The sequence below is a fragment of the Oreochromis aureus genome, linkage group 10, assembly GCF_013358895.1.
Source record: "Oreochromis aureus strain Israel breed Guangdong linkage group 10, ZZ_aureus, whole genome shotgun sequence".
Taxonomy (NCBI): domain Eukaryota; kingdom Metazoa; phylum Chordata; class Actinopteri; order Cichliformes; family Cichlidae; genus Oreochromis; species Oreochromis aureus.
The window spans coordinates 15978740-15991668 of record NC_052951.1 but is presented as its reverse complement, the minus strand read 5'-3'; the positions used below and the strand labels follow the sequence as shown (position 1 = coordinate 15991668).

At 42.6% G+C, this 12929-nt stretch overlaps 1 protein-coding gene across 1 annotated transcript in view; it reads right to left on the bottom strand.

The window, feature by feature from the left end:
* The window catches only part of mtus2a (microtubule associated tumor suppressor candidate 2a), a 32580-nt gene extending 20203 nt beyond the window's left edge, over positions 1-12377 (bottom strand). The window contains exons 1-3 of the mRNA XM_039618755.1: positions 10359-12377; positions 9198-9456; positions 6054-6299 (exon numbers count right to left, since the gene is read on the bottom strand). Of these exons, the coding sequence (XP_039474689.1) occupies positions 6054-6299; positions 9198-9456; positions 10359-12377 (2524 nt within the window). The remainder of the gene's footprint in view (positions 1-6053; positions 6300-9197; positions 9457-10358) is intronic.
* Positions 12378-12929: the final 552 nt, after the last annotated feature.

The following is a 12929-nucleotide window of genomic DNA, read 5'->3' as shown; positions in this document are numbered from 1 at the left end:
GTTCAAAGTGACAGCCAGAATCATCCCTGCTGAAGTGTTCTTAAGCCGAGCCATTTGCTCTGCATTTCTTTCAGCTTCTGGTCACAGGCTTGGACAAAAACGGTCATTTCACTCACTGAGGCAACAGCACGAGAAGTGAGCACAGGCAGTCAGCACTATTTTAGCAGTACTCAGACTCTGTCTCCAGGTGCTAAGCCTTTTACAGAATAAGTTCATGAAAATGCATTTACCACCACGGTCCTGCTTCCCCTTTAAACTACACCCGCCTGTTAGTTATTGACGCTTTCTGGGATAATATTAAGCTCCCTGCTTAGGTTTCTGTAAGAACAAAGCAAAAAATTAATATTCATTTATTAATTTTACAGCGTAAATTTTTCAGCCACAAAATTACATATGACAAGTGTGACGACATTATTTATGTGTCTATAAAAGAGGTTGCCTTTGAGGCTGTAAAATAAAAAATATAATAAAAAGGCAAAAACTAGTAAAAAAACAGGAAAAGAAACAATACTGGCTGACAACATGAAACTTTATAATAAAACTCAAACAAAACTTGTGTTAGCAGCTATTTTATTATTCCAAAATCTTTTCAAAAATGTTTGATGTCCTGCAATTATCTCATTAAAAAAGATATTTCCCTGAGTTATTTGCTTCTTCTAAAAGATGCATCAGTGAAAAACTTGCCCAAAGTGTAAAACAGCAATAAGAGCTCCTCAGCGGGGAGAGAACAATGGACAGGGGTTCTGCTTCTTGATTAATATGCATGCATCTTTGTCAGTCTAAAGCATCTTTTAAGCTCATAAAGCTCGATTAACACAGAGCTGGATGAAATAGAGTGGGAGTTTAGCAGTTAATAAACAGCCCCGTCGAGCCCATCTTCACCGTTAGAGCACTGCCGGTTCAATAAGCCTCTGCCATGTTAGTTTTTTCTCTCCTCTACCACAGAATGGCAGCCATATCTAATTGGCCCATCTAATGTTCTCCTCCACCAGCGTGTGTGTGTGTATCCTCGTGTGTGTATTGACGATTGCTTATAAGTGTGTGCGCACATGCACCACAGAAACCATCTGTTCACAGTGAGCGAGCATGAGTCAGAGACTAGATCTGAGCCATGGCATCTGGGGTATGGCATTCACTCTCCTCTCTATGCAGATCTCCGCATGCCTCGCTTTCCGCTCCTTTTTCCCCTGTCTTCCTTCCTCTCTCCCCTTAGCTCATTTTGACTCATTGAATTTGCTTTCACCGCTGCATCTCCCTTCAGCTCTTCTTCTCCCCTCAGCTCCCTGCTCGCTCCAGCCCGCCCTTCGTTTGATTTCTTACAATATTTTATTATCGCAAGACAAGACAAATAGAGCTGATATACACAGTTTGTTTTGGCGATTGAGCTTCTGTCATGGAGTCGGTGTGGCTCAAAGGCACAGGCTTAATCAACTTTCTTCTGCTGGAATCTTCTCTCAGCTATGAAACAGAGTCTGTCAATCACAGAGGAATTAACAGCACACACCCCTCTTTCATGTGCGGATGCAAGAGGGGTGTGTTCGGTGCAAAAGCACACACACACACACACACACACACACACACACGAAACATCTTGGGAGATGTCAGCCACTGGGCTAAAGCATGGATTGAATTAATGGCTAATCAATGCCACGTAGAGTAAGCTATGGGCCCCTGGATACTAGACTAACTCATACATATTTCCATGTGTACTTATATACAAACCGCTGATAAGAATCAATTATGGTCAAAGCAGTTTAGCCTAGTATTAGCTTAGTGTGTGGATGTTATGTGTTTCTATGCAGAAAAATGCCATCAGCTATTTTTACTGAAGCTACTATCTACACTACTCCTGCACCGTACACACACACATAACCCACTGAGCTGGAGGATGAACTACAACAGTGGGAAGTATAAACTCCAGGGACTTTCCTCTAACCCACTTTACTAGTGCCCTGCAATCATTTCCCAAACGCGTTACTCCTTAATGATTTCTTCTATCAGTACCATCCAGAGCACTAATGGAGTCCGTTTTGCTTGTTGATCAATGGGGAAAAGGAGCAACTGAGGTTGCTCCCATTTCTTCTCTCTGCACAAGTAGGTACTAGGTTGCTGGAGCTCCCCTGACATCCTTGACGGAAGGATGTGAGAATGCATCTGTCAGTCTTTCTGTTCTTTGATCGAAGCTGGAGCGTGGTGAGATGGGGCAAAGATCCCAGAGCAGAAGAGGAAAATCAGGTATTGCAAACCTCTCTCTACAAATGAGTTTGTGCAGAAACACGGACCAGTCTTTCAGAAAGCACCATGAGCTATAGAAAGATTTCTAAAAGCGTTTTTTGGGGGGTAAAACTGACAATATTTAAAATTCAAATTGAGGAAAAGCTTAGGTTAAATGAAATGTCAATCTTCCTGTATTTTGACAGCTTTAATATATAATTGAAAAAATCCATATTAGCTAAATCTCTTACTAATGTTTGATACAGTTGTGGTCAGATGTTTATATACACTCATCATGGGCATGAATGTCACGGTAATTACACAAGTTTGAATTTATTATGGATTCTCTCTAAACCACACAGAGACAAAAGTATACATACACTCACTTAAACCTTTTAATAAGCATGCCTACTAATGTCTGATTAGTGATCATGACTGACTACATGAGTGACTTTGGCAGGACTCATTGGATTGACCAGAGCACACAGAGTAATAGGAAGATCTAAGATTGAGAACTGTAGATTTACACAAGTTGGGAAGGTCTCTTGGAGTCATTTCTACGCAAATGCAGCTTCCAGCATCATCAGTTCAAACAACTGTGTTTAAGTACAAGTTATTTGCATGTATCACAACTTCGTCAAGGTCTGGAACAAGACACGAATTGTCACCCTGAGGTGAGAAGAATTGCTTAGGATGTTTGGGAACAACCCAGAAACTGACAAGGCTGAAGCCTGTAATGAACTGGGAAGTGCTGCAACGCCTGCATTCCTTTACACAGTAAAGCAAGTTTTACATTGCCATGGACAACTGAACTCAACTGAAGTTTGCAGCTGCCCACATAAACAAACCAAATGCTGGAGAAAGGTTTTATGGCCAGAGGAGACAAAGATTAAGCTATTTATTTACAAGAACTAGAAGGTATGTTTGAAGGACAAAAGTGAGGCATTCAACTCTAAGAACACTGCAGAAACTGTCAAGTATGGTGGTAGTAGCATTCTGCTCTGGGGCTGTTTTGCTGCCAGCGGTATTGGTTTATTAAACAAAGATGATAGAATAATGAGAAAGGAGGACTACCCTCAGATTCTTCAGCTTCACCTCAAATCAACAGCTAGATGTTTGGAACATGGACACAATTGGATATTTCAACAGGACAATGATCTCACACACACAAGGACTAATTAACCAAATATTAGTGAAGGTGTATGTATATTTTTATTTATATATATGTATATTTATAATTTTGATCATGTGGATTAGAGAAACTTCTAAATACATTTATTGTTGTGGTTTTAAAGTCATTATAGATATAAATGTATAGCAACTCACCCTGATCCAGCAAAGAGAAGAGCTAGTATGACTGTGAAAGTTATCCCCCCAAGAATTTTCCAAAGAAAAGTAAGACAAAAAGACATCAGACAACCTTGTGTTTAAAGCTCATCAAGTGCTCACACAGCAGGAGAGACAAAGGAGGATCTGCAGCAAAGCCCGGTTAAGTCTGGGGGGGGTCCAAAAAGGGCCAAGAGTTCAAATACTTTACTGATAAAGGTCACAAGCACCACGCAGAGTCAAAAGTGGAAATAAATGTTTCTGCTCTCCCCTTCTGTCTCTCCCACTGTCTGCCATGTACAAACACACAAACAGACACACACATAAAACTTAACATCAAAGGACCTTAATCTTCCTCCTCTCACGTCTATCATCCTCTATTCCATTTTAGCTTCACCTTACACTGCAGCCGTTCAACAGCAGGAAGAGGAATATTCTGCTGCAGGCACTACTTTTAAAAATTTCTAGTCTTCTCTGTTGTCCTGGCAGGTGCTGCTACACTTTCTGAGTATATTTGATGTTTAAAGGTTTAACTGCCTAAGGAGTTTTGACCGACAGGTGATTGGCTACTGCACATTAATACCGAGAGCTTTTTAAATAGACAATGTGTCAGCAAGAAAGATCATGTCACATTGTGTTTGTTCTTCTCTGATTTAGTAGCACAAGTATATCATTACAGTATGTGAAGAGCTGCAGTGTGTCCTGATGTAATGAATGTTTGCTCAGCAGAAATATCTTAAATCAAATTTCACTTATGTGCGACATTATTTGAAATATTTATTTTAAGAACAAAACTGTAGAAATGAAGGTTTTATATAAAATGAAGGACGTAAATTGATTACTTTTGATCATTATCCTATTAGAGCACTTAATTATGAACAAGTTTTACCGTCTAGGTGTTGATTTGAGGTGAAGTTTAAGGATTTGGAAGTAGTCCTAATTCATTGTTCCATCCACTTTGTGCAATGCACCAGTGCCACGGCGAGAAAACAACCCATTATTTGTTCACTGTGGAAAGTGATGCCGATGAATCGGCAGTTTCCAGTTCATAACAGGCTTGAGTTTTGATGGCTCCTCGGTTGTTACTGAACATCCTAACCAGTTTTCTCCCATCTACAGGTGACAGTTTGGGTCTTCGCCTAGACCTTTGCCAAGTGGTGACATATCCACATAAGTTGTACTTGCAGTTGTTTAAATTGAGGATGCTGAGATGTATAGTTGCTTAGAAATAGCTCCAAAAGACAATAAATATTCACGAATAAAGGATTCTTAAAATCACTGATTTCAGCTTGACACACATACACGTGCCCCCACTCTTTGTCAGTAATGGTGCTGCTTCCTTCATCAACACACACAAAATTTAAAACAATATAAACAATGTTTTTGCCTGAAGCACATAGGATTTTCAAAAATAAAACCTCCCTATTTATGCAGCTTTGTTTAAAAAAAAAAGATAAACACATTCTGCTTTGGAAACCCAGAGGGATTCCTCTTTTCCCTGTTGCACTGCAGAGAGCCGTTCCCTCAGTACTGCACAGTTTGTGTTCACTTTTTAACCAATGGGAGAGAAAAGACAAGGATGAAAAAAAGTATGAGCACAAGGGGGGAAATGAGGGAAAGGAGCGATGACATAACAGGGGGCCTGACGTGCGTGAGAGCGAGGCGCTTACGTCAACTGTAACTGGGAGAGGAAGAGCAAGCATTTCCTATGTAGGTCACATTAAATACACATGCAGCCATCACAAAATTCAGCCAACTATCTAACCAGTCTGCCAAGCAGCACTGGGATCACAACTGTAAATTCTTCCAGGCCCCCGCTACTGTGAAAATGAAAGCTATTCACACAAGCATTGCTGTTATCTCTGCTAATGCTGACAGAATCTGCAGCACAGACCCAGTTACAGTAAGAGCCTGTAAAATTACTGATAAGTCTGGGTAACAATGATGCGTGCTGTGTCATTTTGACAAACACTAAGCGTAAGAATGGAAAGACCAACGTGGCCTGTGCGCAAACCTATTGATGATAAAACACAAATGCGAATTGACTGCACTGAACTAACTTATCACAGTACCCAACAGTTACACACTGCACTGCTAGTGACTATAATCTGATTTTTCTTTGGTGTCCTCGTGTGTTATGGAAGATGTGCTCTTTGAATCTGTGTCTCTGCAGACGGTAATTACATTGATATTGTGTGTGAAAATTCAGAGTGAAGGATAAATTGTAGGGGGGGTGGAACTCAAAGAGAAAGCAAACTGTAACATAATGCATGTGGGTGGGGCTGTTTATGCAAACTATATTCATGAGGGAAAACACAGTGGAAGGCAACAAAAGCGCTAAAGTGCTTATCGCTCTTAATGTATCATAATGTGGTGATAAAGTCGGCATTAAAGTTAACAGACAGGCACTCGCACGACGTGAACGTGGCATCATAGAAAAGCAGAAGCGTGCATGGTAGGGTCTCTATCTCACGCGTGGCAATGGTGGTGTCAACAGATTTGAGCTGACTCACGGTGAGCTGTTCTGCAGGGGTCACTCTGTGTGCTGTCAGCAGAATGGGCCGAGGAGACAGAGGACACGCTGGAGCTCCGGACGAAGCCAAACGCTGCCAGGCGGCCCGCGGGGAGGCGGCTGGAGCTGAAGCCTGGGGGGCGAAGACCCGACTGACTTGCTTTGGGAAGCAGAGACCTGGAGGCCGCTGCAGCCTGGGGCTGGGCTGCTGCTGTCGTAGTAGCAGGTGGGGTGGCGGCCTGGTCATCTGAGAATCAAGCATAAATCATGTTATCTCATGTGTGATACTGTGAATGCTAAAAAACTGATCAAGACATATGCAATTAGCTACAGCTGAACTGAGAAAAAAAGAACTACTTCACTGCATTTCATCATATCTGGCTCTTTACTGCATTTATGCTCCTTTTGTCTAAGTTGAGTACTTATTGACTAAACTCATTAGGCAAAATATATACAAAAATCAACAGTTGTGATGTTTATCCCCCTGTGAATCATTCATTATCCTGTGTTGACTAAGCTCTCAGTGGGCACCAGGAAGTTCATCATGCTATGACTATGACTGCTGCGCCAAGTAAATATAATAAGTATACACACAACAACCTGTGAACAGCTGTGTTTGGCTCTGCTGGTGATTGCAGACTGGGCTACTGGCCAGCGGTTTCTCAAATGCCAGCGCTATCATGGTATTCAATGTGACACTCACAGATTAGGTCATTGTTAATATATCTATCTAACCCATAACCTTACTGGCTTATTATCAGTAACCCTTCAAAGTTATCCGGAACCCTAAAAGCAGTCGTTTCCAGACTTGAAAGGTATGGAAGGTAAATTTTAAAAAAGAGAAACTATTGTTATTGAAGGACAAAAGGAAAATGTTTGGAATCAAAGAGAGAAATTGAGGTTAAAAAGGTAATCACAGCCTCATAGAGGAAGCTATTGTCAGGGAACGATTGTGAGAAATCCTCTCTTTGCTGTAATCTATGGCTTCCAATGGCAATACAGATGAAATGTGAAGGCATGAACAACAAAGGCTACACACAAATATACACACAATGGGCAGTGGGCAAATCCCCAGGCCATGGATAAAAGCTCCATCTTGGCTGCAGTAGCCTGCAGAACAAGGTCTAGATCCTGGGTGGAAGAGGAGCTTTATCCCCTGCTGGCTACAGAGATAAGGTAGGCAGCCCTCATTTCCTCTCCATTTGGCACAGCTGCATGTGCCAGTGCATGCTACGGGGTTAACTACCACATGAGGACAACAGAAAGAAAAGGAAAACTTTGTGAAGGAGAAATAAAACTCTGTTGGAACAGAGAGGGGAAAAACCAGGAGAAAAATTAAAAAAGCTTCCAGTCTAGCTCCCCTCCAGCATCATACGTGCTGCTGCTCACACTTGTCACGTCTTCCCTCGATCCTTAGCGCCCGCCTGTGTGCCATGCGGTCTGTTCATTAGATTGGAGCTTGCTCCTCTAGAATGAGAAGGTCAGGATCGTTCAAGATAAATGGTCTCATTTCTATTCTACCCTCCCAACCCCCACTCCCCTCTACTCATTCACTCTGAGAGACAAGGGAGAGAAGTGAGCCTGGCAATCATCATACCACAGCCGCAGATTGCTTGTGAATATAGAAAGCAGTAACCTGTGTCTTTATTCCACATGTCTCAAAGTTCTCTGTGATAAAGTCACCATCAAAAAGCTTATTTATAAAGGCCCTTAGGGTCCTAAGGCCATAATTGTTTTCCCTTAGAAAACCCTAAGAGTTTTGCCAATGCTAAAGATGTGAGTAAAACCATATTTCCGTCCACCGCCTTTGAATGAAAGCAAGGACATTAAGTCATTTAGGCCAGAAAAATTCAATGGGATAGGCAGCTGGGAAAGGTGCAACAATCACCAGTCTTTTAGAGTCAGGTCAAGGTGAGACACAAAAACCTGCACCGATTACCTCCACTGAGTCTTAAATTCCATGTAAATGTAACACCTGAGTTTATTACAATTTCCACAGCAGAATATGCACAAAGCATCAGGATCACTGCTTTTAGAGTAGATGAGAGTTTCATCATGAAGAAGCCTTGGTTGCTACAGCACATATGAGAAGAAGGTCCTTATTGTAAAAACAATACAGCATTTAGATGTATCTATATAGTAATTAAGTAAGTAGTTTGAGTAGCTTGACAGCTATACAATAACTTTATAGCATAAATACTATAATCTGGGGGGATAGTTAGGGTTTTCCCAGGAGACTGATGAGAAAAAAGGAAAAACTCCAATAATTTCAGCATTTCAGGTGCCGTTCATCCACGCAGCATGCAAAGGGCATGGAGGATTCCAGAAGGAAGATAGTGACATCACTTAAGTATTAATTGCTTTGTACTTCAAAGGCTTTAGTTCCCAGAGGGCCAAGCAGCATGTAGTCGCTATGCATATGTATTAATAAGGATTATGATAAGGAAGTCCAGCACATCATGAAACTATGCTGATCAACTGTGCATGTTCAGTTTTGGGGATGTATGTATGTATTTTGTGTATATATGTATATATTAAAGTACACATGTACATGTACAAAATGTCTCTGGATGTTATCAGTTTGTGTCTGCGTTGGCACCCTCAGCTACAGAGCAAATCAAACATGCATGGGAGTGATAAATGACACAGCCTGCCAGCAGTGTGCAGGATGATGAGAAAATTTTAGACTCCAATATTGCATTAACGGTTGAGCTGTGACTTAAATCTGAGTTCGGCAGCCAGAGATGCTATCTGAACCCTCAGAATTGGAAATTTTCTGTGAGCGAAGAGGAAAATGTGAGCAAGTAGTTATTTATTTATTTGATTTTGGTGATGGCAGCATACTGGTGTGGAACGAGTCCCCTCAGAGTGTCTCTAAAAGATCCCCAATCAGATCAGGCAAAATTAATCTCAGAGAACGCATTTTAATGAGCTGCCTTCATCTCGGGCCAAGTTGATAGGGGGAGGAAAGGGTCCCAAAACTGCTTGGTGCGGCAGAGGAGAAGAAAGGTAATGCAGCATAAATTTTAGGTTGCTGAAATAGAATCTGACATGAGCTCAGATGACTCAAAAGAGGTCACTTACAGTTGCTATCCTAGCTGCTTTTTGTGTGGAAAATTCAGATCTGATCAAATGTTTAATTTACCTGTGTTATCTGGGTCTTTCTGATTAGTTGCTGGGGTGACAGGTTGGACCGGCTGGCTGAAGACTTGTGTTGACCTCTGACCTTGACTAGGTCCTCTGCCCTTGGCCGAGATCGTAGCCGTTCTGGTGACAGCTCCCAGTCCCAGACGCAGACCTCTGCCAGACCTCAGAAGACTGCCACTCCCTCCCGCCTGAGCAGCCGTCCTGCTCTGCAGAGCGTCCTCAGTGGAGCAGCCTTTCAAGCTGACGGATCTTCCAACCTAGAAATCAAAATCACCAAATAACTGACATGCTGTGTTTTTAGGAGTTCTGAAGCCATTTCTGTGCAATTAAATCACATAAGAGCTTTCCATTTTTCATTGCAGCATTTCAAGTATGGGCCACACTTAAATTCTAGATTAAGATAATAACAGTGTTTTCTTTTGTGTTTTTAACTTGTGTTTGTGTGTGACTATAAAACCCCCTTCAGACTTTCACCCATGTTTGTTAACAACAATCTCTGGATACTGTGGCGGCTTTAATTTTGTGCAAAAGTGCAACGCACCCTGTAATCTAATAGCAGCATGATGCTGATTATTGAAAAAAAAAACCCGGTATTTCTATCCTCAGATTGGAACTCTGCTGCATGCTTCTTTTTCTTATATTGTGAGTAGAAGCAATCAAGTCTGATGAAAAATGGAACCCAGCAAATCAGATGTTATTAACTCTAAATGAAAATGTAACAGAGTCCTGCAGGGAAACTGGAAGCTGTGGAATAAATTTGAAATGTTGACACTCTGAACAGTGTTACTGTGTTCTAGGCAAAATGCTAACACACATGCATTGTCATGTGAAACACTGAAAACTAACTCGTCCCCCGCGGACTTTGCACTTCAACAAGCATTAAATATTTATTTCCCCATGTTCGTGTTCGACTGCGTATATAAGTATGAATGCAAAATGAATTTATTTAATCAGTATCAATAAGAAATAGATTTAGAAGCAATAATGAAGGTCCTCTGAGAGTGATCATAAAATGCAAAAGGCCTGTTATCAATTATACATGGTTTACTAGGCCTATCAGCACGATGGAAGCATTAACATGCTTGGTCAAAAAACTGTGCGTAAGAGTAATAATAAAAGAAAAACTTAAAATCACATCTCTACAGTAAACAGGACTCACCTCTGATGGTGTCCCATAGAAGTTGTCTGCCTTGCTGCCCAGTTTTGGAGGTGCTGTGTGGCTATGGGCGTGTACGGGTGGAACAGTGTTTGTGTGTCCAGGAGCCCTTATACTCCTATTCAGTATTCCTGATGGAAAAATGTTTGTCTGCATCTCCTGGCGGTACTTATCATAAAGCAGATTGGAGGCACAAAGAACTGGGGCTCCTCGGGTTTCCGGATCAGGCCTTGGGGGCTCTTTAGGTGTGTCTTTAAAAGATGTGGGTGATTGGCTGTGGGTGCATGCTGACAGCCTGGATGGTAGAGAGGATACCTGATACGGTCCATCAGAAGCCTGAGGCTTAAACTGAGGATTCTTTCGGACGTAGGTAATGATTTTGGGGCGAACTCCTTTAGGTTTCAGTTTAGGTGATGGCGAGCTGTCTTTGGGGGAGTTGTTGTTGTTAGAGCTGGGGGAGCTTTGCTGGTTGTTAAGAGGCGCTTTGGGGATTCCACTTGTGCTTATATTAGTTTTGACTGGTGCTCTCAAGCAACTGTTGCCATAGCCCTGAGCTGATGTCGATACAGCAGGGATGTGTCTAACCACTCCAGAGACATTCCTAGAAACGAGGTACATGGAGGGTTGCCTGCATGGTGAGCCCTGGGGGGTCCTGAGAGGGGAGTGTGGAGGGGTTGATGACCTGGATTCAACCCCAGTTCTGTTGGGACTAGAGCAATTCCTTCTGTACGTAAGCTGAGTCTGGGGTCTCTTCTCTAAGGTGGAAGGGTTTGAGGGATTGGAACTGTGGCGTGCACTTGTAGCTGGCTGTTTTTCCGCTGGTGGAGTCTCCCTTTGGGATGTCTGGCTGGGTTGCCTCAGCTGGGAGACTCCAGATGTGTTGTACAGGTGGGAGAAATCCGATGGTTCACGTAAAGATGTTTTTGTAAACTTTCTGTTTGACCCATTACTGTGTGGATCTGCAGAGAGGTTAAGAGGAGACGGTTGCCCTGTCTCAGTTTGCTGAGTGTTGGAGTCTGCACTCCTCGCTCTTCCCATCTCCGTCTGACAGAGGGGTCTCACAAGCTGTTGGCGCCGTGGTGGCAGCACCCTCTCCTCAAATCCAGCCTTTCTCCTTTGGCCCAGCCCTCCATCAGAGGACAAGCCATTTCTATGACTTCTCTCATCTTTTCTCTGATCCTGGTATGAGAATGTTGGGTTAGGGGTCTCCTGAGGATGCATCGGTGGGGAGTTCTGATTGGCATCTACAGGCGCTGCCCTTCTTCTGTTCTGGGCTGAGGTAGTGTTTTGGGCATTGTGATAAGGGTTGGTCTTCGACAGAGAGGTGAGAGAAGTTTCTCCACCACCATCCAGAGCACTAGACAGGCTTCCACTGAGGGAAACAGCTGACAGGCTGGAGACGAACACATTCGTCTCAGACTTAGACTCCTTCAGACCTCCCTTCCATCTTTCTCTGCCTGACCTGGTGTCCTGTTTCTCTGCTGTCACACATGTGTCTAGCTCCTCAGTGCTATGACAGGCGATCCTTTTCTGAACCTCTTTGCCTCTCTGAATTTTACTCTCCACTCTGTTGCTGTCATTGTCATTTCTCCTCACGCCGGTAGAAGCAGAGCTGGCTGTTGAACTCGATGATATTGACATGGCACCTTCATCTTTTCCATCTTTCATGCTTCCACAATCGTCCTCCTCATTCTCCTCCTGATTCCTGCTTCCCAGGTAAGTATGTATCTCCTGACGTGCCAAAAGCTCATAGTCTCGGAGCTCAGACTCCACGCATTGCTGCTCTGATCCCCAAAACTCTAACTTTTCTGGGGAGTCGCTCTGAGAGACCAAGGGAGGAATAGAGCTTGTGCCGTATCCCGTGTCTTCATACAAACCTCTTCTTTCTTGATCACTGATTGAGGATAACTGATTGGCGTTGTCATCTCCAGACTGAGTGAACTGGACCTGGGTTTTATTTCCAATCTTTTCTCCTCTGTCAACACTGACCCTCAGGCCTTGGATACTAGTTGGAATGCTCATGTTGAATTGATTTTTGTCACACTCAAAGACACCTGCAGGGTACTGAGGCCATTTATGGAGCTACAAAAGTTACTTCCCTCACTGCCTTTCCTCTTCAGGGTCTGATGACGGCTCTTTTGAATAAGCCAGGGACAAAATGTCATCTCATGAAACCTTTCTCACTTTACCTCTCTTATTTTGCATTTACGGCGAGTTAAAAAGCTGTCTCTGATGGTTTTTCACCACGATGAAGGTCTTTCAATCTGAAATAAAAGACAACAAAGGGAACTGTCAGAAAAAAAGCATCAAGTATGCTTAATAAGCAGCCATTCTGCAGTTACCCCACAGAGTCACTTAATTTTTTTTTTTAATATTCAGCCTGCTCTGGGTAGCAGCAATTATGAAATCAGCTGTGTACAGCGAACCATTTTCTGCTCTTAATGTGTGACTCATATCAGTGGATGGCCATTTGAAAAAAACTGGTTGCTATGAGAGAAGAATCACTGGAAGCATAACAAGAAAATTACAGTTTTAATACTACCTTGTTTCTATTTCAGAGGCATCAGAGAATTT